Source organism: Etheostoma cragini, chromosome 15 (genome assembly GCF_013103735.1).
Source record: "Etheostoma cragini isolate CJK2018 chromosome 15, CSU_Ecrag_1.0, whole genome shotgun sequence".
Classification (NCBI taxonomy): Eukaryota; Metazoa; Chordata; class Actinopteri; order Perciformes; family Percidae; genus Etheostoma; species Etheostoma cragini.
Window position 1 is genome coordinate 4,227,093 of NC_048421.1, and position 24,718 is coordinate 4,251,810.

At 40.6% G+C, this 24,718-nt stretch overlaps 1 protein-coding gene across 2 annotated transcripts in view; it reads left to right on the forward strand.

Moving 5' to 3' along the window:
• LOC117957987 (myocardin-related transcription factor A-like) overlaps positions 1-24,359 on the forward strand; it is a 32,973-nt gene extending 8,614 nt beyond the window's left edge. Inside the window, exons 1-19 of one of the 2 annotated variants that reach the window (XM_034894150.1) lie at positions 3,183-3,230; positions 3,467-3,532; positions 10,740-10,795; positions 11,020-11,095; positions 11,198-11,359; positions 13,543-13,709; positions 14,386-14,502; positions 15,012-15,080; positions 15,221-15,405; positions 15,944-16,133; positions 16,480-16,741; positions 16,890-17,035; positions 17,476-18,366; positions 18,696-18,893; positions 19,332-19,445; positions 20,724-20,873; positions 21,023-21,091; positions 21,404-21,452; positions 21,601-24,359. In XM_034894150.1, coding sequence (XP_034750041.1) covers positions 3,526-3,532; positions 10,740-10,795; positions 11,020-11,095; positions 11,198-11,359; positions 13,543-13,709; positions 14,386-14,502; positions 15,012-15,080; positions 15,221-15,405; positions 15,944-16,133; positions 16,480-16,741; positions 16,890-17,035; positions 17,476-18,366; positions 18,696-18,893; positions 19,332-19,445; positions 20,724-20,873; positions 21,023-21,091; positions 21,404-21,452; positions 21,601-22,151 — 3,459 coding nt within the window. In that variant the 5' untranslated portion in view covers positions 3,183-3,230; positions 3,467-3,525 and the 3' untranslated portion in view covers positions 22,152-24,359. Of the gene's footprint in view, positions 1-3,182; positions 3,231-3,466; positions 3,533-10,739; positions 10,796-11,019; positions 11,096-11,197; positions 11,360-13,542; positions 13,710-14,385; positions 14,503-15,011; positions 15,081-15,220; positions 15,406-15,943; positions 16,134-16,479; positions 16,742-16,889; positions 17,036-17,475; positions 18,367-18,695; positions 18,894-19,331; positions 19,446-20,723; positions 20,874-21,022; positions 21,092-21,403; positions 21,453-21,600 lie in introns of those variants that run through there. The other variant, XM_034894149.1, reaches the window with a different exon arrangement.
• Positions 24,360-24,718: the final 359 nt, after the last annotated feature.

Consider the following 24,718-nt stretch of genomic DNA (forward strand, 5'->3'; position numbering starts at 1 on the left):
CCCCCCCCCCCCCCGCCAAAGCCAGAAACTGCACCATCCCGCGTCAGCCACATTCTCATCACAGAAATCAAACGAGGATGACTGTTTATTATCTCAGGCTACTGTAGGACACACAGAGGGCCACTGCGACAGAGTCTTCTCTCATTATTGCCAACCAGTTTGGAAATGATCTTTTCTGTCTTCTACTGTGTAGAAGAAAACAAGAATGTAGGAGCTACTGAATGTAGACTTATGGAAACTGAAAAAGAGGAACAAGAGGGGCAGATTCATGAGGAAGATACACAATCAGCAACAAGAGGAAGAGTGCTTAAGATTTAAGAGGCATGTCGGGGGAATTAAATATATAGCAGGCTAGTTTTTTTTTTTTTTTTTTGACTTGACAGAGACTAACAGAAAATAATGTTTTGGTATCTGAGGGTTACTGTCACATTGTGTAGAGATGGAAATAGGACCGGGGATGTGGACCAGAGGATGAAAGAAGTAAATGAAAGGTTCAAGCGAATGAGTTTAGCATGCAGTTTTAGCCAGGTTCTGGGCAAAATAATAGTGCCAGTCCTCGGCATAGTGCATTCATACAGTATTATACTCGGTTTAATGTAATCCCAACCAGTTGGTGTAGTGAAAAACCCACATAATTATAACCCAACCCTGCATCTACCTTCAGCTACAAAGCTTTAAATCGTCTTTCAGCTCATTCTTTTGGTTTTCCTGCCGCAACCTTTACTACTTTAGTTCACTCCAGCTGCTTTTGTTATTTTTTTTTAACGCCAGCAGGCAGCTGTTTCCATCAAGAAAGCTCTGAAAAACCGATTCTTTATGTCCAGCACCAAGCATCAGACACATTTAGTGACTGCACACTAGCAGCTTAAGAACCAGATACTGCTCATCCAAAAAGCACTACTCACGCTATGACATAGTCCCCTAGCAATTTTAGAGTGTACGCATCATTTGTGAACAGCTAGCTATTCAGGACCAGGCTATTTCCAGGAACAAAAGCATTCATTCAGAAAGTTACATCCTTGATTCTTGAAATGCGATGTACCCAGCATGGCATTTGACGGTGTAATAGTTTAAAGGTGTCTCCTCTCAACACACTACACACTGTGTTGTAATGCACCACTTAACACAAATAACATAACATAACATAAATAACAGTCAGATGCAGTTGTTGCTGCTAAGTGACCAAACCACTTATTAGGTTAAGGGGGCAATCACTTTTTCACACAGAGCCATGTAGGTTTGGATTTTGTTTTCCCTTAATAATAGCCTTCATTTAAAAACTGCATTTTGTGTTTACTTGTGTTAACTTTGATATATATTTAAATTAGTTTGATGATCTGAAACATTTAAGTGTGACAAACATGCATAGAGATAAGAAATCAGGAAGGGGGAAAAACTTTCAAACCACTGTATTTCCTGTAGATCTCAAGAGCTCACACTCAACACTGCACTTCCTTATATCCTCAGAAATACATCCGGCAACAGTTTTTAGAATTTTTGCTGTATGTTAGGGCTGTCAGAATTGGCCAAAAATTACATTTGAATATTCGGTTTCAGAAAATCCATTGGTGTGAATATATTCAAAGATCTATTTGTGCACATTACGTCCATAAGAGCGCAAACCAATACAGCAAGAGACATAATTACTTGTATATGTATATTTATTTCAACATAAACATGAATAAATTCATAAAATAATGTCCTATGTAACTTAAAACTTAATTTAAACACTGAAGACGTTTCTCCTTTTATCTCTGGAGCACGCAGGATGCAGGCCTTTACTGGCTGAAGCTCCCGAATCTCGTCCTCTCTCCAGTTGAAAATTTTTTTTGGCATCTTTGTGGTATATTAGTTTTAGGGGTGGGGAAAAAATGTATACAGCATAGTATCGCGATGTTCAGTGGCAATACTTTCAATACACATGTGCCAAGTATCAATCTTTAATTATATATGTGTTGGTCAGTTAATCCACTCATTTTGCAGCAATGAAATTGAAGTGATATGAACAAACAGAGAAATGCATCGATTTAGATGAAACAGATGTTCCTTTTGAAGACATCATATGAAATTGGGAAAAAAATAGTTGATAAAAGGTTATAATTTGCAGTATATTGCAGAATATTGCAATATGTTTAAAATTGCAATAATATTCTATCGTGGCATAAGTATCGTGAAGCGTCTGGTGATTCCCACCTCTACTTAGTTCGTTGGTTTTATGAACTGAACGTGGCGTGATGCTGATTGTGTGACCTGATGCTGATTGTGTGACCTTTCCCCATGTGCTGGGGAAAGTTGAGCTATAGTTTCATTGTCATTAAGGTGATTGGCTCCAGCCCAGAAGAGGCAGCAGTAAATTTGGACTTTATGGATTTGTCCTTTCATATCAACTCTGATCAGACAGAATGACTCAGCAGGGAGGGTTTTTGTTCACACTGCAGGAGACGTCATGGAACATTTTGTCTTTATTATTATGTATGAAATTAGGAACTGGTATCTAATTGAATATTAACAGCAGACAGTTTAACCTTAAGACAAGCTCATGTGTTTTAAATACCTATCCTATTACTGGTAGGTACAGCAACGTATACCCCACTTTGCAAAACCTCAGCCCCAGCTCTGCAGTGGAAAGGTGTGAGCTAAAATTGTCACCGCAGATGGTCCTGGTGTGGGTAAAAGAGCCCTCTACCAAAAATGTTTCCAGATGCTAGATTTTGTTACACTTTCAGGCTGATTTCATGACCCAGATATAGAGCAGCCGCGGATCTGAATATTGGAAGTACGGTCCTCAGGCTTTTTGCTGACATGTTTTTCGTCTGAGAAAATGTGAGGTTGGCTCAGAACGTGGTGAGTCAGAGCAAGTTTGAAAGCTTTTCTTAGCGTGTAAACATGGAGCCATGACCCCCAAATGCAAATACCAGTTAGCTTTTATTAATAGTGTTGAAAGTTGTTGTTATCTGGGCCCTCATTCACCTGAATAGACAAAAAACATGCATGTAGATCTTGTTCCTATATCTCTCTCTTTGACACACATTCTATGTCTCTGCGGTGATGAACTGTCACACATGCGGCAGTGAAGTGTGTCTGTCATTTAATGAAATACTTGAAACAGGAAACTGCATGTGTGTGTTCATGTTTGTGTGTTTCCCATCCCTCTGCAGTGTGAGAAATAACCTTTATACGTCTTCTCACAGAGGACCACAGAGAAGTAATTCTGATCAGCTGCTAACAGGGTAGATAAAAACCTCTGTGGAGCATCAGATATCACCATTATTACTTGCATTCATAAACAGAATGTCTTCTTATTAAATGGTGTGTAAAGGGTTTACTTGCACCTAAGTTATGAGTAATGTCACTACCTTTGTGGCTTTCTGTAGCCGGGAACTGTGTTAGACGCCTCTCTCCATTCATTGTGCATCAACTGACTTTTTTTCTTTTTCTTTTTGTCTTTTTCTATCTTGGCGTTCAGTTCTCCAGCTGAAGCTGCAACAGAGAAGGTCCAGAGTAGAGTTGATCAACCAGGGGATCATGCCGCGTAAGTAGACAACAATGTTTTTTTGTGAAAAATGTTGATCCATGCTCTGAAAAAGTCATGTATTCCATTTTGTTTAGTAGTTTCAAACTATAAACTGTTCACAATGTTAGCCTTTCATTGGATTATTTAACACATTGTTGATGCAACCATTTTAAAATCCCCCCAACCATTCAAACATGGCTCGATCATTCATGGCTCATCCAAAATATCAGTGGGATAATGAGATAGACAGAAGTCAATAAACATTTCCATAACTCTGATGTAGTTTATGGTTAAAGTGGATTACTTAATTTTTCACATGATGTTATGCATCATGCAGCCCCAGCGTTGAATACTGTATGTAAAGAATAGTATTGTATTGTTCAGCTTGTTTTATCCAACCAACAGTCTAATCTATAGTGGCCTCCAGCTTACTCTGACAAATCCTGAAAATATTTCTTGACAAAACAATTAGGTGATTATTGCAATAGTTGCAGATTCATTTTCTGTTGATAAACTAATAACACAGAATTTAACTTTATTGTCCATCGAAGTGGGACATATACTTTTTCTGCCTCACCAAAACAAAAGCAGCACAAGAACAAAATTAAATAAAAATCCTGAAACACTTAAGGATATATATGAGTATAAATATCTAAAAAATATCTAAAACAAAGCGTAAAACCTGTGGCTCAGTTTTCTTTTCGGTTTTAATTGATCTTTTCCAGTTTTAGCCCAATTAGCTGGATACACCCAGTGAATGAGGGTAAACTAAATATTAGAGCACACTCAGTATAATGCAATACAATTTAACAATCTCAATAATACCCTCTATATACAAAAACTCAACATGTACTCTTTCTGAAGGCAGGATTTGTTGCTGGGCTACATAAGTTTTAGCTAGGTGTACCTAACAAAAAAACGAGCAACTGAGTGTCTATCCCTTTCATTTAACTGACTGTTTCCTGCTGAGGTTTTTCATTCAGTCTCTGCCTTTGAGATTCTGTCGTGTCTTCTGTGTGTAGCCTCGTTTTCTTGCTACACGGCAGTCTTCTGACGTGATTTAGACTGTGGTTAAAATGGTGCTATCGTCTCCAGACAGATAGCTGTTTCAGTCTTCAAAATAAGGTTAATCAAGGTTGTGCGTCAACTGCCATCTTGAACATCCAATTACTGCTTTTTATCTGGTCGAGAGATTTCCCCTTACACCATCAAACTGAAAATGTCTAGATGTTTTAGACGGGAGCCTGTTAGTGCTGCTAGTATATGCTTTTGGCTCTTTGTTCACATCCATTCAATAGAAAATGCGTCTGCAGTGTTAAGTGTCACTGTCCTTTTCATAAAATACCATGAGAAGAACATCCTGTTCAGATGGTAAGCATTTCTGTGCGTCTTGTCTGCTAATATTTCCTATTGTTATCTGTTCATCTGGTAAATACTTGAATGCGCTGCCTGTAAACTATTTACTACTTCATGCATTTACTTTGCTGTTGCAGGAACCTATTCTGTTCTGCTTCAGCAAATGAGCACACTGTTCCCTCTTTCACAATACAATAACCATTTTCTTATCTTTGTGGACAGACAGCTTAAATAATGAGCACGGCTCCAACCTCATCTGGTGGAGAACTACTTTAAAATGGAAGGATGCGAGTTGAAATGTACTGTATTGTTAACAATTTGATGACAAATGGGGCTGTTGAGTTGCTTATTGTCTGTGAAGTGAGTATATCAGGGTTTTTCCCGGGTCTTACATTTTATAATCGGTCTTAGGTCTTAAATAATTTTAAACGGGTCTTAATTTTCCTACTACCTCATTATACTCATTTAACAAAATTATATTGTGTTGTATTTCTTTCTTTTGCTAGTCCAAATATAATTTTGCTGTATAATGACTACAAATGAGACCTACATGTAATTTATATTGCAACCAATCAGCTTTTGTGTTATTGGTGCGAGTCTCTTTTATATTGTACCATAGACATAAAGGGGATTTCATTCTTCAGCTATGGGGAAGTGCAAGTTTAGCGACTTGGAAAAAACTGAATTTAGGGCTTAGTTGAAATTGTGATAAATGTTTTAAATGTCATTCTTAATGGTTTTTAAAAGGTCTTAAAAGTCTTGAATTTGATAACCTGCAGAAACCCTGATATACCCATATGGGTGTAAGAGAGAGACAGTCTAGCTGTGATCAGGCCAAGTATGACCAGATGTGTTCGTGTTATCACAGCTCTTGTCTGTCTTGGCACTTGTGTTTCGGGGACGGAGATCAAAATGTTTTGGTTGCATATTCTCATCCAATTAGCCTACGCCTCTCTATGCTCTTTACCCAAAGGCTCGTAGCTTGATTAGGTGCTAGTTTTGTCCCTGTGTCATGTCTCCTGCAGTGTTAAGGGGAATTAGAGTATGTTTCAACAAGCCCTGCTGTTAGCATTTGCAATCTAACATAACAAGATGCTTATGTTAAGACAGGCTAGATACTACCGTGGCCATTTGGGCCGTTTTGTTGTCTCTGGCCACATGTTTAACTGCCGATTGACTATGCTTGCTTCACTGGTTACCATTTGCCGCCCACATCAGCTTTAAGACAATATTGCTTGCATACCGTGTCACGAACGGATCAGGCCCAGCTTAGATCCAGGTCATAGTCAGACCTTACACCCCACCTAGGGCTGCAGCTATCTATTGTTTAGATTAATTGAGTAATGTGCCGATTATTCCATCAATTAATCAAGTAATCGAATAAGAAATGCGCTTGCTTTATAGTAAATGGCAATAGTAAATATATAAAAGAAAGTAGGGCTGAACGATATTGTGTTTTAGCATTGACATCGCAATGTGCCCATGCCCGATAGTCAACTTTCACCGTTCTTCATTTACATGATTATTACCTGCTGAGCCTTCCCCTTTAAGACAGGTAGCCATGTGGGCAACGTGTGTATGTGACGTTTGTCCGATGGGGTTTGTTATGAGAATTGAGGCTCTTCGTGTGTAGAAAAGTAATGTAGGCACAGTGATGCGCATGCAGGCCTAATCAGGGCTATTTAACTTTACTGTTCTGGGGGACACATTTGCAGGAGGCTGATCTGAGTGAAGTTTAGAAAGAAGGAAGAATGCAGACATCATCAGCATGCACATTATCAGCAGGCGCTGGTTAAGACAGCTGAAAGTCTGAATATCTTTCACCAAAGGCTAAAACCACATCTCTTTTGATTGCACCATGTATACAAAAATAAAACAATAAAAAAAGTTCTTGCACTTACAGTTACACTTACATGTGACTCTTTGGGGTTTGACTTATTTGAAGCAAATGTGCTTGCAATTGATTCTTGCCGTCCTGAGTTTGTACCTTCATGGTTTGCCTCACTGAATGGAAATTGCATTGTAAGGTAATGTATGTCATTTTAATGTGGATGATGTCAGAGAAGGGACTTGGCAGGACAATCAGCCACTGACATTTAGGCTACCTTTTTTTGTTACATGACCTTTTTATATTGTCCCTGTAGTCTCTAATATAGAGAGTTTGAAGAGCTACTGCACACACTGTAGAACGGCAGTGATCACCACACTAGAGCACACCCTCTCTACAACTACTGTATCGCTGCTCTCTCTCTCTCTGACTCATCGCCTTCTCCTGTTCATTTCTTTTTTTCCTCCCACTACTTCCCAGTACACATGCTTACATCCTACCCTTTTTCCCCCAATACCCTCTTCTTTTAGCGCTTTCCTTCTGTTTGTTTCATTGTGATGGTTCCTTCTCTCTGTGCCCTCATTCTCTCCCCCCCCCCCCATGTCTTTTTATCGCTCACCGTCTCTCAATTCTCCCTCCCACTACCCATCCAAAATAATCTTTCAAATGCCTGCTTTGTGTAGAGAAAGCTTCTTTTTCTTCCATTAGCCGTGGGACCGTGGTGTGTGGTTGGGTGTGTTCATTTGACTCAGTGCTATAATAAGCCCACAGTGTGATACCCTGTCTATCAGGTTATTTATACACTTCTCAGATGCTTAAAAATGTTTCTCAGTTCATGCTCATCTACACATGGTTATCAGGTTAGCTAAACTAAACATTAATGCGCTTGTTTTCCCAAATATCTGTCAGCAGGAGCAATAAAAAAGAACAGAGTACTAGATTTACACATTACTGATGGATCTAGAGCTGCTCTCACAAAGTTCTCACATGTGAAATGGCTGGTCTATGTACTGTATGTACTGCCCGCAACAAACTTGACATGTTTGTTGAAGATTGCAGTAATATTTTAGTAAATTTGTGTCTATTTTATGAGGTTGACAAATAAGTCACACAGTTTAAACCGACTTTAAAGTAAAGTATTAAACAGGAGAGTTTTTTTATTCAACAAACAAGTCCGTTACCACATCACAAAAAACAAAGCACTGGTCAGCTGCAGACCAAAAATAAAAACACAACCACTGCCAGATGCTTCCTCATGTTCTCAAAGTTTAAAGACCATGGAATGCTGGTTTCAGTGTGGCAAGAAGCCATGATGCAGTCACTCATGCACATAATGGGGTCTTTTCTCTCTGACCTCATCCAACCACTCTCTATTTCCTCCTCTTCATTTGCCCTTCGGTCTGTTGTTCCATTCTTCTTCCAGCTGCCTCTTTCCATTCGTCTTCTCTCCCCATCTTACCCGCATTCACGTTTCCGATTTTCTGTCTTCCTCCTATCTATTTCCATCCCTTTCACTTCCTGTCCCCACTTCCAATTAACTCATTTTGTGCTTATCCATCCCGTCATCGCACCGCTCATTTCCCATGTAGCTGACTGACGGGCAGGTCCAATCTCCCTTGTGGTTGGGTTATTAGAGGTCTAAGAGGGTTAACGGCCCCAGGGTGTGCAAGAATGAGTACCAGCAGTGTGACATTGCTCAGTGACGTGAACTCAGGCTTAAGCAGGTACCAGCAGTTTTTCCCCAGGGTGTGTGGGTGTGTCTGTGTGTGTCTGTGTTATGTTGTGTTAGCTCCAGCACATTGTGTTTGAAATGAGACTGCGAAATGAAAGTGCTGACTCTCAGTTTTAATTTGAGGGTGTTTACCTCTAAACATGGGGATCTTCTTCCCTGATCCGATCTGTACTGCAGTCATCGGTGACTGACTTGGTCACAAATAACCTTCTGTTTAGCCATTAAAAAGTTCTTGGTTGCATTGACTGTATGTTTGAGACATAAAGCAGGCAGCAGTATTGTACTGAAGTTGTTGAGCTGTGATGCAAAGGGCTACCAATCCCACTCTGCTCACCCAATATGGATGTGGACACCCTCATTAACATCTCAGTCATTGGTTCATTTAGATTCCAGCGTGCTGACAGCAGAGCCACAACAATAACGAACATTTCAACGTGAATATCCTGCCTGTGTGTTTGTGTAGCACTCTGAGATAGTTAGCTTGCTTTAGTTGTCTGGGACTTTCCTATATCATTTTATTTGCATGCATAAATATGCAACAATATGATGAACAAAAGATTGCAGATACATGTTATAATTGATAATATACATGTTAAGATTGCGGTTCGGACTCAGAACACAGAGATACCACTCAGGACGCAGATTAAATTGTTCAAGTTGTTTTAATGAAAGTCTGCACTGAGAAAGGAATGGGACAGCTGGGACAGCTATATAGCTCCAAGACTGGACTGAGGCTCGGGGTAGACAGGCAGTGATCCAGAATAGTCTCTCAGTAGATATGAGCGTGGAAGGTCACAAGGTAAGCGTGGCAAGAAGCAGGCAGCGCAGTAGAGCACAACAGGGAATTCAGCAGGTCTTGAACGGGATCTAAACAGAGGAACAGGAGTTAGACAGGAACACTAGGAAAACAACAAAAGCACCAGGCACGAGCTGAGAATACTGGGCCAAGTTACCAGACTGGTGGCTGTAATGAAATGGCGCCGAAGAGATGAACAGCCTGGGTAAATGTACTGCTAAGGTGAATAATGGAATGTGCTGCAACTGTGCAGGAATTTGAGCAAGGATAAATGGCCTCACCCCTTGACCTAGGTCCTTTGATCACTCCTCTTGTCACTACCAGGTGAAGACAGAAACAGCACAGACAGACATGCAGGATAAGGGGAAAGGACACACACACACAGGACCGGGGGGATAACAGCTGACCCATAACAATACATCCCGACCCAAAAGACTTTTATCATCGTACACCACATTTTATAATTGTAGCTACTCCACTGGTTGCAAAGAGAAGTTCAATTGTTTAGAAGTCTATGAGAAAATAACCCTACTTCTCACTTGATTAATTACTGTACTAAATGTTTTCATAGTGAATTCATGTTCTCAATTGTTAGTTTCAAGTCTTCTTCAATAAATCATGATGTTCATTTTTTTTAACTATGGTCCCATTTATTTTAAAATAGACCATAAAGGAGTCCACAAACCAATGGGTGCCATCACTGTGGCTACACTCTTTTAATACAGTATGGTTTACACCAACAATTAATCTAAGGTCAGTACCTTAATAAATTCCTAAAACGTCTTATCTTGCAGCCTCTTCCTCATTCATAGGGGCTTGGTTAATAATGAAACATTTACCAGGTATAAAAAGTATGAATTAAAAGTGGATGGTTTCTGACGCTGATCAAATCTTTAACGGTGTCAATAAAGTGCATGTTTTTATCTACTTCTGGCCTTTACACTGATCACCATAATGCTCAAGTTGTGTACATTGCTACTCAATAACCTGCCTCTATATGTATTCTTCCATTCAATATAACATTATTTAATAGAATGAGGTTTAGATTCTTGTTTTAGAAATGAAATCATAATGCCTGTACTGATAAGCTGCATTTTGGTGTCATCACAACCCTTTAGGCTTTTAGGCATGCAGCACCACTAATCCCTGGGTTTTTGCATAATCATAGGCCTACAGCAAGTCTTGCTTGAGTCATTTGTGAATGCTGTAGATATTCCATAAATTCCACTGCTGTAAAGAGGCTTTTTGGACTGGAACCCTCAGTGTTCCTTTGCCTGATAATAGTACCACTGCCCAGGCTTTTGTGCATTACCTACATTGACATGGCACTCAAAATGTGGAAAAGGAAAAGAGCACCATCAGTAAACTTAGTCAGGCTGAACTGTAAAAGCAAAGAGCCAATCAGAACCATTTTTCTCTCAATTTTCCCCTCAGTTGGATTATTGCACACACTGCCATCTTAATGTCCTCTTTCTCTCCATTTTTGCTCTGCTCTCACTCTTTATTCTTCAAGCTCTGAAAAGTTCAGCTGCCTTCCACGAACAGAGACGGAGTTTGGAACGAGCACGGGTGAGTATGCCAACCTGGAGTCCAAACTGGCCTGTTTCAAGCAGACATTCAATTGCATACTTATAGCAACTCTTGGATAATAATGTTATATAGAAGGGCTGGAAATGACAAATAAGCATTGAGATGAGGCCATGTTGGGAAGAGAATAAGCTTTGGAAAAATTATAGGCAGTTGGTATAAATCCAGAAGTGAGTGAGTGTCTCAATTTAGTTCTCTTTCTTCAGACTGAGGACTATCTCAAGAGGAAGATCAGGAGTCGACCGGAGCGTTCCGAACTGATCAGGATGCACATCCTGGAGGGTGAGTACCACATATAGCCTCCTACCTGTCTGTCTCTCTGTCTGGACCTTAGACATTTCTGACAAATAACCTGTAAGAATCATTAAAAAATTGTGCCTCCAGAGACCTCAGCAGAGCCGTCAATTCAGGCAAAGCAGATGCAGCTGAAGCGAGCTCGCCTTGCCGATGATTTGAACGATAAGCTCTCCCACCGGCCGGGGCCCATGGAGCTGATCCACAAAAACATCCTACCTCTTAACTGCAACATTAAACAGGCCATCATAGGTAAGCCAGGCATTATTTATGTTTTATGAAGCTGACCTTGGGCTCCTTTACCTTGAACAACTGCGACACCGACAATGTAGCAGGAACAAGCTTTGGCTGTAGAGCGGCTATACAGATGCAGGGATGGAGGCTAGCTTCAGGTTGGGTGTGTAACTAGGTAAAAGTCTGCTATCATGTTAGCTATAACAACTTTATAAGCCTTGAAGTCATTGCGGCAGTGCATCTCTCAAGCTTGTTTTTGTGTTTTACTGCCCCCTAGTGGCTACAAAATACACCTTTAGATAAAATTAACCCTGCTTATATGTGGTGGAAGGTGGTGTGATATGAATGTAAACGTGTAATATATCACAACACACCCACAGTTTTAGGCTCCTGACAGGATTTCCCTCCTGGCCCCCTCCTCCAGCTATCATAAACCTACTGATGCTCCCTCTCAGATGTCTCAGCTGTGCTCGCCATTCACACAGATGCCTGGTGACACACACTTGAAACTTATACACAGTCCCATCCACTGTGTACAAAACAACCAGATTGCACACAAACTCCCCCTCCACCTGGGTATTCATTCTTCAAACAACCATACATGTTAAACTAGAATATAGTATGCCCTTGCATCCCTGCTTAACAGACAGTGTCTGTTACTAAAACCTATTATCTTTTATTTGGAGTAATATTGCATACCCATTGAAGAGTTAGGATTCTAAATGAATGAATGAGACTTTGATTGCAATTTGGGTCCTAATGACAGATATAATTGCCCCAATGTCACCATTTTCTGGTATAACAGCAACAATAAAAGAACTGCAGCACTGTGAAACTTTTATTGTATAGCTTTAGTCCAGTGCTGTTAGACATTAGAAGATCAGATCAGAGACGGTGGGTCCAGCTGCTTGTTTGAAGTGTGGAGGAAAGAACGCTGATTACAATAATGTTCAGTGTCAACGGATTATCCATCTCTGTCACCGCCGCACAATAAACACAATTGCATTACTGGCCCTTTATTGTAGGAGCATTAGAGAACACAAGAGTTACACAGGGTTGACATGCAAAGATACAAACATACAAAACACCATGCACATACACACACTGGCACAGCGCAGTAGTAGGGAAGTCATCACATTATCAGATCACAGGGTATTAAATCAGCCCCATGTTGTCTTTTCATCATCGCCTGCTGATGTTGGATTAATGACCAGCGGTGTATTTTGCATAGCTGTCTGCTGCAGCCCAAAGCAGCTCCTGTAATTAAATAACACACATCCATCAGCAAAAAAAAGTCTCTATCCTAGTCCAATGTATTTTGGCAACTACTTTTTTTACATTAAATACCTGTAAAGGCTCAAAAGTCTGCTTAACAATGAAATAATTATGTGACATCCTTGAGGGTAAAATTTAGGGAGAACCACGACTTGGATTCATTCATGTGCTGGAGGATGTTTCAATGTGAGGCTGACTGATATGGAAACATTTGTTCTTTAGTTGACAAGTTTTTATGCAGTTTTTTTTTTTTAAATACTTTGCCTGATTTATATGTTTATTATTATTATTGTTATTAAATTAATTTATTTGTAGCCTGGAAACCATTTTGTATGAGAATACCCTTAGTAGCACAGAAGGCTGGCATAAACAGGAGGAGCCCTCACATAAATAGTTAATGTATTCATATCATGAATTCTGCGATTGATCCTCCAGAATTCTCAGCATAACACAATTCCTTAGAGAGGCGCCATCTGTTACATTAAAACCGGCATGAATAAGGTTATTTGGCTGCACTAAAAGTGAACTAAAATGAATGAAAACTATCGCTGAGATAAAGCTTGACTCCTCTTTGCCACTCTGTGGACAGAAGCATTATTCTCAGTAAAGATATCATCTAAAACTGTTTTATGGGCACGTTGTGCAGGCAGAGAGGACAAGCATTTAAGTTACTCTGCAGCAGCCATCACGTAAATGCACTGGCTGAGAGTGGACATCACAGTTCAGTGAGTTCAGACATTGTTAGTTCAGTGGTACAGTGCAATAAGTGGTGATGAAAGCTTGCTGTAATTGTTGTGGCCCTTCAAGGCAGGGGTTACAGATACAGAAGGTGTTTCCTTTGTTACAGGAAAAAAAAAAGTTGCATTTACGTTTTCATCTGCCTAGATTTCAGCACTTTCCTCTCTCCTCCCTTCTCTCCTTCTTAGAGACACAGTTTCCAAAGGCTTCAGGTGAGAACTCATCATGTGATGAGGACAGCATTTACAGTCTGTCTCCAGAGCAGCCGATGGGCCAGGAGTCTCCTTTGGGTCTGCTTCCTCTGCCCTCCCCACCTGAGACCTTGGCTGGGAGCAGCATCCCATCTCCTATACAGGTAGGATCACTGAGTGAGACAGTGTGACTAACATGTTGTGTGTCATGGATGCAGGACTGTCAAACACGAGTAGAAGTTGAATTGTGTAACAATAGCAAACTTGTATGTAGCATGAGGCTTCATCTGAACTGAACTGTAGTTGACAGGTTATTGGGTAGCAATGTACACTACTTGAGCATTATGGGGATCAGTGAAAGGCCACAAGTAGATACAAACTTACACTTTATTAACACTATTTAAGATTTGATCTGATCAATTACACTTTACAGCGTCAGAAACCGTCCACTTCAGTGTTTTAATTCTTTTTATACCTGGTAAAGGGCTTAAATATAGTAACTGTATGCCATACATTGATAGACTGGATAGGAGTTTTTTATAGATTAGATTAGGTAGACTTTATTGATCCCAAACGGGGAGATGTCAGTGCTACAGCAGCAAAATATCAGGCACACAGCACACATACAGAATATATAAGAAATAATAAGAGTACAAGAACAAATAAACATACAAAGGAAAGAATGGTTAGTACAAGTTAGTACAATAAAAATGTAAAACTACTAAGTCTAAAATTGGGAAATTTTTTTTTGCCTGGCTGATTTATTGTTCTAGGTAAGGCCATGGCGTAGCCAGTGATTAGTGTTTCTCATGTACAGTATCATTTCATTTTATCAATTAGGTCTCTCACCCTGCTCCTGTTCTCCCACCAATCTCTGGATCCTCCACCTCATTCAAGCTGACCAATGGGACGGCGGCATTATGTGCCCAGAGGACAGGGGGGACCTCACAGATCAAGGTAGGTGACATCTGTCGAGGCCAACTAAACAATAAAGGTGTAAAAGTGTCTGGCAAAGAAAACATGTGCTTGATCCTCTGATTTCAAGCTGCTCTCATCAATTGTTTTTTATCAACAATGGATCAGATGACTGTTTGTAATAGGACAGCTGCCACTTGTAGTGATGAGCAGAATATTAAACATGGGCATGCAATACAGAATTTGAACAAAAGATTATCATCCATATCTGCTCATTATTTTGGTTTTATGATCAACTTGTCATCAATCAGCAGTTTTCAACAAAACCCCTCTTCATGCTACCTATCCAAAACCAAACAGTAGACAGACAAAGTGAGTGGCCAGCTGGTGAACATAGTGGAGCTTTTCGCAGCTAAAGAGACATTTCCCTCAGGAGTTGGTAGAGACCAAAAACAGAGCGACAGTAAATGGAGAGTAAATACTGGACCTACATTGATTGATGTTTTGAAGTTTACAGTGCGCACTTAACAGCATACCTTCTCTTTTTTCAGTCCCAGCCTAAACCAAACTCTGACCGCTCTGCACAGAGACACAAGAAACCTAAGGACAACAAGCCAAAAGTAGGGTTTTGTTTCTGTTTTTAGACATGCAGAATATTATTTTGCTAAAACTCAAAGAGGTAGTAAATAAATACTAATGCTAGCATTTCAATGAACCAGTAAATATAAACCTAAAAGGAAACATGTGTGTTGCCTTCTAGATTAAAAAGTTAAAGTACCATCAGTACATCCCTCCTGACCAGAAGGGAGATAAAGAGCCTCCTCCCCATCTGGACTCGTCTTATGCCAAAATCCTCCAGCAGCAGCAGCTCTTCTTGCAGCTCCAGATCCTCAATAAGCAACAGCAGCACTTTAACTACCACACCATCCTGCCTGCACCACCCAAGTATGTACCTATTTTTTTGTGGAAGATCAAGCCTGTAGTATGTAGTACCACCTGGGAGAAACGCAATTCAATTCACTAGGGTTGTGAAGCTACACTCGTCTCACTATTCAGTTTGATAAAGATTACATTCGATAACGATTACATTCGATACAATTTAATATCACGGTGCATCAACTCCTCAAATGTAATATTCTGTATATTGCTACACATGGTTTTCAAATTCAAGCAGTCAGATATATAGAAACTCCCATTTGTAATGCATCTGCCCTTTAATTGTAGCAGAGTCTGAACACAGCATACAAAAAGTATAAAGAAAAAAGCAGCAAAACAGAAAATCAAAAGACAATAATTGATTATTGTCTTTCACTGCATTGATGCAGAATCATCCACATCCTTATCACCATACGTTGATGCAATGATTCATTTCAACACCCCTATTTAAAACTGAGGCGCTGGTATCTTCTGTAAACGTATTTCGTTGTCTAAAGACTGTAAAGGTCACTATCTTTTTGCTCCCCTTTGACTTTATCCCCAACAGACAGATTCAGACAGATCAACAGCCATCTTCCTCTTCCTCCTCCAATTCCACGACTACTTCCTCCCCGCCTCGACCTGTTGCTGCCCCTTCAACAGCTCCCTCCAACCAGGGTGGTCAAAGCCGTCAGGGTTCTGCTGCTATACGTCGGTCAAAACCAGAGTTTCTACCCTTAAACCTGGATGAAATGAAGGTTAGCCTTGCAGAAACAAAAAAATCCCAAAGAAAACTACATGGCTAGTTTATGATCTAATGTCTTATTCCGCCAGTACACTGAAGAGCAACAGCTCTCCCTGCTGTCAACAAGATATGAGGCAGTAAAGTAACTGGTGTATGAAAGTTGACATATGTAAACGATTCTACATTAACAAAATGTTGTCTCAGAAAAGTGGCGTGCCAACTCAAACAAAGAAAGGGACAGTGATGGATTGGTGACGTCTTTTTGTTTTTTCTCTTCTTTCCTCTGATGTTTGTCCTCATCTCTTTGCTTTTCCTCCCTCTTTTAATCTCTATATCTCTGTTACTCCGTCTTCTGTCAGGTTGCGGAGCTGAAGTCTGAGTTGAAGCTGCGCAGCTTGCCAGTCTCCGGCACCAAAATCGACCTAATTGAAAGGCTGAGGACCTACCAGGAGCTGAATGGAGGCAGTGACACTACCTCGTCTCCAACAGCAGGGGGTGCCACAGGGCCAGGGGCTGAAGGAACAGCAAAATCCTCCAAAAGTGCTGCATCCATCACCAACAACACATCACAACAACAGCAATGGTTTCAGTTTCAGTGCCATCAGACATCTTCTCGGACCGGTTAGTCAACGATAAAATGTACCTGTACTTCCTCCATCATCTCTCTTCACAGAATGATGTATTCAAGTGTTAAAAGATAAAGAAGACGTAGACAACATAATGCGTTCTCTCTGTATTTTCTTAACCTCTGTATGTATACCTGATGCAGGTAGCACTGCAGCCACTACTCAGCAGCTCATGACCTGTGGTAGCACCGTCTCCCCCCCAACTGCCTCGCCCGCCCCCTCTGACCGCCCGCCGGGCGCCATGAACCCAGAAGATCCCAGCTTTAAAAGCAACCCCTTGATGGAAATGGTCAGATTTTTGCTGTTGTTGATAGTAATACATTCTTGAAACCTTGAATGCAGTTCATTATACATTAATGATGTTTTAAAATACCACAGACAGTCAAGATTTGTCCAAATCTTTGTTTTATGGTCAAATATCTGCAAAAAGAATGACTTTCCTTTCAGCCTCAGCTGTATTTCGTGCTAATTGTTCTGATTAGCAAATACTCAAAAACCAACATGCTAAACAAAGCCGATGAGCATTACATTATACTTGCTCAACATCAGCACGTTAACATTGTCATTGTGAGCATGTTAGCATATAGACGTCAGCATTTAGCTCTAGCATGTCTGTAGGCTCTCAGTTTACATACAAAGAATTGTGAGTCTATAGTCTTTAGTTCTTGTACTTGTTTTTTTCATATCAAGGTTTGTTTACCTATTTTTATTTTCTCTCTTCCTATCCAGATGAGATCACCTCTCACCAAGGCGAGCCTTCAGCCATGTTCAGCTGCTCAGCTTCCAACCAAGATTAAAGAAGAGCCAGAGTGTTCCAACCCGGCGCCTTGTCGATTTTCTTTAAAGCCAACCTCACTGCAGAAACATTGCCTGGTTTCATCAGCAGCCCATACCTCTACAGCCACAGCTCCAGTTGTGACTATGGACAAAGACAGGTTGCTGCTGGAGAAAGACAAGCAGATAGTGGAGTTGACCAGGATGCTGATGCAGAAACAGAGGCTGGTGGAGGTGCTGAGGATGCAGCTGGAGCACATGAACAAAGGAGGAGGACAAGAGCCACTGGTTCTTGTAAGAGTTAAACAAGAACCTCCTGATAAGCCCAGTGTCCCTTCACCAGTATCCGTTTCATGCGAGATGGATGTCAGCAAGGTAACTATCAAAGAGGAAGCCATCGAGGCAGATGGAGTGGCGTGTGAGACAACTATGCAATCATCAGACACTCGTGGATTACCGCAGCCAGAGCAAAGGAGCACACCGACAAAACAACAACAGCAACATGCACGTCTGCAGCAAGCCACTCTGCAGCTGTCCAAGCAACAGGCCATACAAAAACTTTTTCTACAGCAACAGCTAAAAAATCAGAACCACAGTCAGATGCTGGAGAACCTGCAGAAACTTTCTCAGCAGAGAAAAAGGAAATCTCACAAACAGCAGCACAAACAACTACAGCAGCAGCAACTGTTGCAGTCACAACAGCAGCAACAATCAAAACAACATCACCAGCAGATGCAGATGAACCAACAGATTCTACTGAAGCAACAAACGTCGGTTTTGCAACAGCAGACTGAACAACAGGTGCTAACACAGCAGAAACAACAGCCACAACAGAAGTCACTAAAGGTCAGAAATGGGTTTTACAGTATCCTTTACACTGCATAGACTTTGGTGTCAGATATATTCATTATGCCAGTTCGGTAGTTAGGGATGCTCCCAAACAGTGGTCTCCAAGTCTGGTCAGATTTAACAGTTTATAGGAAATAACAATATAACAATTTAAAGAATTGCACCGTCAAGGTTGAAAGCACTTAATTGTAAGTTGCTTTGGATAAAAGCACCGGCTAAATGACATGTAATTTAATGTAATAACAAGCTCAGCTGGCCAGCATTGAATTAGTTTAACCTGATTTTTTTGTTTGTTTTAAAAAAAGTTATTGTGTTTTTTCTTACAGGTATCTCAAGCGTCCTTCAACCAGCAGTCAGGCTCAGGCCCCACTTTCCAACAGGATCTCCCCAATAGCGACTCCACCCCGACTGTGGTCACCGAGAGCAGCGGCAACCACTTCCTGATTGCACTGACCAGTCACATCACTGAGAAGCAAAGAACTGATGCACCTGGGAGCAAAGGAACCAATAAAATTGCACTGCAGGTACATTACTCAGTTTTAGCAATCTACTTTAAAATATATACAAAATATATTAATTAGTACCTCTTCCAAAGAGGGTATGTTTTTTCTCTATAGAGAAACCTGCAAGGAAAAAGCGAGAAAACAGCAAAGAAATGGCCAAAACTGCATAGTGCCCCCAAGTGTCCCTCTAGTTTGTTGTGCCTTGGAATATGTTTATGACCATTTGTATGCTTGATGGTACAGAAGTTTAACAGATCAGACAATTATCAAATTAGCAGTACACGATCATATACAATAACGTGCGTGTGGATGCAAAGACTGATTCATAAAAAATCTATTTTTTGCTGATGAACTCTTTATATTATTATAATTAGTAGAATTATTAGTATTATTATATTCAGCACTTACTTTTTAATACTAATACTAACAACATTGTTTACATTTATTACTTTCCACAAGCGATTACAGTCCACTCCAGCCAAGCTCCCCGGCCACACCCCCATTCAGCTGCCTGAAGCGGATAATCAGACCAAACAAAGTACGCATGTGGGATTTTTGAAACAAGATGCAAAGGTAAGATTTAAAGCAAGATATTGATTATGTGAATTTTCTAGCAGACTCAAAAGTAGCTGAAGTACGGTTTTAAAACAGGAAAAGATTTAAAATAGTCTTATATTTAATATATTTAACAAATGGGAGTCTGGTTGTGCCATAGACTGTTTTCCTGTAGCTAAGTGCTGTAGTAGTTGCATTAAAGGTGTTCACAGTGAGGTTTACGTGTGTGTCTCATACTCAGGTTAACTGGCTTTTTAAGATGTCTAGATAGAGCATTTAGATAGAGCACAAATGACGACTTCACAGAAGATGTTAAATCATCTCTTTTTACACATTTCATGGCCCCTCATCCTACTACACACACAACTCATTGTCGGACAAGCCCAGGAGCCTTTGTCACTGGAGCACTAACAGACCAGTGTCTGTTAATGCTCCATAAAGAGAGAGTGAAACATGATAGTGAAAGAGAACTGCTCCAGTGAGTGCAATAGCGGTGGAAATTAATGATGTATGCTGTCTGACACAGTGACAGCAGTCTTTGATAAGAGTGTCTGACACTAGCCCGATGCTGATGACTATTGCTTGGCTAATTACACTAACGACATCGTCCATTAATATGATCTACGTTGTTAACAGAGCAGGAACAAAAAACTCCATTGCATCTTGGCTAATTGAGATGTACAGTATCTCTCGGCGAGGGCAGGTGTGCTGGAAAGTGTCAAGATTTGGTAGAAGATGCTGATTGCTGGTATCAGCCGTCTCACCTGATCGTTGTACCACTTTTATCACACTCTTAGAAATGAATCATTTGTGATTTCAGATTTACCAGTGGTGGAATGTAACTAAGTACATTTAGTCAAGTACTTTTACTTAAGTACAAATTTGAGGTAGTTGTACTTTACTTGAGTCTTTTCTTTTCATGCCACCTTCTACTTCTACTCCACTGTATTTCAGGGGAAAATATTGTACTGTTTACTCCATTACATTCACCTGGCAGCTTCAGTAGTTAACTAGTTACTTTGTACCAATTAAGATTTTTGCACACAAAACACATGTAGTTTTTAAAATTAGGTTTAATTATAAATATAACCCCCCAATCAATATAAAGGCCTATAAGTGGATTATTATATAAGGGATTTTACTTGTAATGGAGTATTTTATAGTGTGGCTTTAGTGCTTGGTTGGAATACGTTTTACGCCACTTGATGTTACTAAAAAAAAGTAGGCCTACCGTTGCCTGTGAATACTGTTCCTGTAAGGAGAACTTATCTTTCCATTCTCTGCAATGATTTGAAGCCACAGAACGGGAGACTTCAGGTATCTGTAGAGCGGCCTCAGCAGGACATTGCTCAGTGTTTGTCAGCACCTCCCAGTCTGCAGCCTTTCTTCAACGACCAGGAGACCGCTCCCTCCAGGAACCCCCCCGCATCCCCTTTCTCTCAAACTGTAAGTAATCTCCAGGTGGCATGGGTTGTCTTTCAATGTGTTTGGATCAACCAGTCACATTGTAAAGGATTTTGTGCTAACTTTGGATGCACAAAAATCTAACTTTTTTCATATCCAACTCTCTTTCTCTTCATTCTCCTCTCCTCTAGGAGTTGTGCTCTCGTCTGGATATCTTGTTTAGTCCTCTGTCTCCAGCGGCCTCATCGCCTAATAACAAAGTATGACGCTTTGCATGTCACATTGTGTCCTTGCACAAAAAATGTTCATAAGCCAAAGTATTTTTATTCTTACTAGATTTTGCTAACCTATACTAAGCTAAGCTGCGTTGCTCTGCATTCTGGTCTGATACGTTGTTTTGCATTGCATTATTTCACATTTCACATCAGCGCGCTCGTGTCCCAGTGTTGTGTCCTATGTAAACTTTACACACAGTTTTGAAGGGTAATGTGTTGTTCCCTCTCTCTCTCTCGCTCTGTGTGTGTGTGTGTGTGTGTGTGTGTGTGTGTGTGTGTGTGTGTGTGTGTCCTCAGGATACAGAGCATGACGATGATTTTATTGACATCATTTTGCAGACAGGAGGTAAGATGCAATAACATTATCTGATCTGTTTGTTGTGTAATAACTTTTCTATTTTTACATTCACTCAGCTGTTTGATAATTATATTGTTTGGAGTGAGCGCCCAACCAAATTTTTGATTTTGGAAATGTTGTGGATTTTTTACTTCAGATACATCAACCTCCTTTAAACCAGTATCAGACCCTTCTCTGGATCATCTAGATCCACACTCTTCTCCCCCTCCCTCGCCGCTTCAGCTGTTGCTATCGCCCCCCATACCACCCAACTGTGACACCCCACAGTTGGCCTCCTCTATGCAGTCTGAGCTTCAGGCTCTGGCCAACACCACAGAGGAAAAACAACACCTCGGTAGCACTGGGAGTGGACGCCTGGAAGACTTTCTGGAAAGCACTACCGGTAAGCCTCTCCTGGGGGTGGAGTCTGGAGGCCTGTTGTTGTTGATTGATGACCTCCACAGTCAAATGCTGTGCGCCCCCAGCATCCTGGACCATCCTTCGTCTCCCATGGATACCTTTGGTATGGCAGGGGATGGGGAGCAAGTGCTAGACGGTATGGACTGGTTGGACCTCACTATGGGAGGAGAGAGGGGAGAGGAAACTTCCTCACTGGCCCCACTGTGCCCCCCAACACCCCATAGTGTCTTTTCCATGGACTTCCTGGACAGTCTTGACCTGCAGATACACTTGGACTCCGTCCTATAGCCTATAGCAGTCAGGAAAACAAATATGAGGGCTCAGTCACACGCATGCACAAAAACAATGTTTTGCGGACGGGAACATCTAATGTTACATGTAATTGACTGATGAGGCTCAGTATCTGATTAAAGCACTCCTTCTGTATCTTCTCACACACTGGTGTATGGAATCTTCATGCACTTTGACCTTTATTTATTTTATTTACAAGCTGGTGAATTGATTTTTGTGAATTCACGTATTAGGCAGGTCCTACATCTTTTTGTGCTGCTTTAGAATCAGTTTTGCTGACCCAAAAGGGACTGCTGGGGATTTGGACCCGATAAATGATGAGAAATATTTAACTAAGCCATGAACCCATAGCTTACAAAGAAATGAATCTCATCTTTTCTTGACACCGTGTTACAGTGAAAGGTTAGATGTGTTTATTTGACCTTTGTCTCATTAGGAGTGCAAATCCTCAGTTTCCTTTTGTAGTAAAGATAATCAATAGTTTACCACCATTACGGCTAATCCATAAGCAAAGTTTAGGTGAAAGATGGGAGTAGAGATATCCACTCACATATCTCAGATTCATGGCCATTATTCCGATAGATGCAATTTGAGGTGACACTCAGAATCTTGTGCGTTTTTCATTTCAACTCTTGGCAGTTAGTGTCCTCGCTTTAGACATCATGTTGGTTCTTGTAGGTTACAGCACTGGCAGTATTACTACAGTTGGTATTCTAAAGAAAACTTCAGAAAACTGGCATTACATGCATACATACAGCAGGCCCAGACTACTTCTTTCCTTTCATTTAAATTTTCTCAAATGATAGTCAATTGGTAGAGAAGTACATCTTGTTTTTAAAATGTCTTGATAGTTTCCTTGTGCCAGGTGTCTGAATCTCATATCTGCCAGTACTGCCAAGGTTGCTACTCACTAATTAAAAACGAGAGGTTTTTAATTCTCAGTCAAACTCTTGACATACAATGTTAGATTCATGCAGATAATGATAATGAAATAATGGTCCAATTTATTTGGGACAAAGAGTTGACATAAAATTGCTCCTTAATATTTATGCATATTCAGAACGTTTTGTGTTCAATAATAGCATTGCACTTTGTCTACGTCACATGTGAAGCTGAGTGTTTTAATGTGTTATTTGACATAATGGGACTTTAATGTCTTTGGTTGGACTTCTTCTGAATGTAAACATGGGAGTAATGGGTGGGCATTATTGATGTAAGCTCTAATCTAGGCTCACAATGCGTCATGTCTACATACAATATGGTACCGACATGTGTTTGTGGTAACTTTGGACTCTTTAGTCGTGAAAACTGCCATACGGTTGTTTCACTCCCTTTACTTTTGAAGTTGTTAATGCACGTTAAACACAACATGAAGGGAAAAGGAAAGTCCTGCACAAATGCCTTCTTCATGAGGATTTTTGTAATAATTTGGTTGTGGCTCTTAATGGTGATATTTCACCATTCCTGTACGGCCCTGTACTGTATCAGTACTTTCTTTGTCAATGGGGATTTACTTATGTCCCTTTTCTCTTTGAGATTTAAACAGTGCCGTAATATACCAGTATAGACACTGAAAATGTATTATACTATACGATTTATTTGTATAGTTTTAATCTGTGGAACACAGGTTTGTGTTTACTGTGACTATTTCTGACTAAATAGCTGTATTGCGAATCCAAACCTCTCCTGAGAAAATCATCGAAGACTTACTGATAACAAACACAAGTTTATTTCACAAAGCCTTTTGAATGTATCCTTTTACACTTTTATGCATTTTTCACATAGACTGCAGATAAAGATGGACGGCGTGTCTCCACTTATGTTTTTGCTTAAGTGATGCCAAAATCTCCCGTACACAGCCGCTGCCATCTTGCAATTTTGGAGCCCGAGTTGGCACAGTAGTGGTAGGACGGAGCCTTGGTATCAAAGTCCCGCCCATAATGAGGCCCAACCAATTGTGAGTCAATCACAATTGTCAATCATGATGTTTTACCTTGTTTTTATAGCATCAATTAACTTATTAAAATTACCTTTTCAGAAGACAGATCACCTGAATAAACAACGCAATCAGAACTGCCTTACGTCAAACAATCTTTGACGTGTAGTTTGTTTTCATGTCCCATCTGTGAAGATGGAGGGGGCGGGGTTTATGACCTATACTGCAGCCAGCCACTAGGGGGCAATCTAGATGTTTTGGCTTCACTTTTGGGAAGCTGTCAACAGAGACAGTTTTGGACCGAGATTCCCCAACTCAGAGTAGTTTACTGTGTCTGTGTCCCGTAGGCTCTGCCCCGGCCACGCCTCTTTAGGAGACTAGCGGCAGGTCTGAGCGTTTTGATACCAGTGGGAGAAGTGACCGCGAACACATATTATGAGCCATTCTGTCGCCCCAAAGTCACCAAAGTAGATATTGCATCCAGTTCTCACAAGCCACATATCTCCAGAGCATCCTGACACTAAAATTGTATTTTTCAGACGGACACATCAGGACAAAATTAACTATTTTTGAGAACTGTTTCCGTCTCAGAACAAAACTTTTGCGAAATCTGGCAACACAGAGAAGC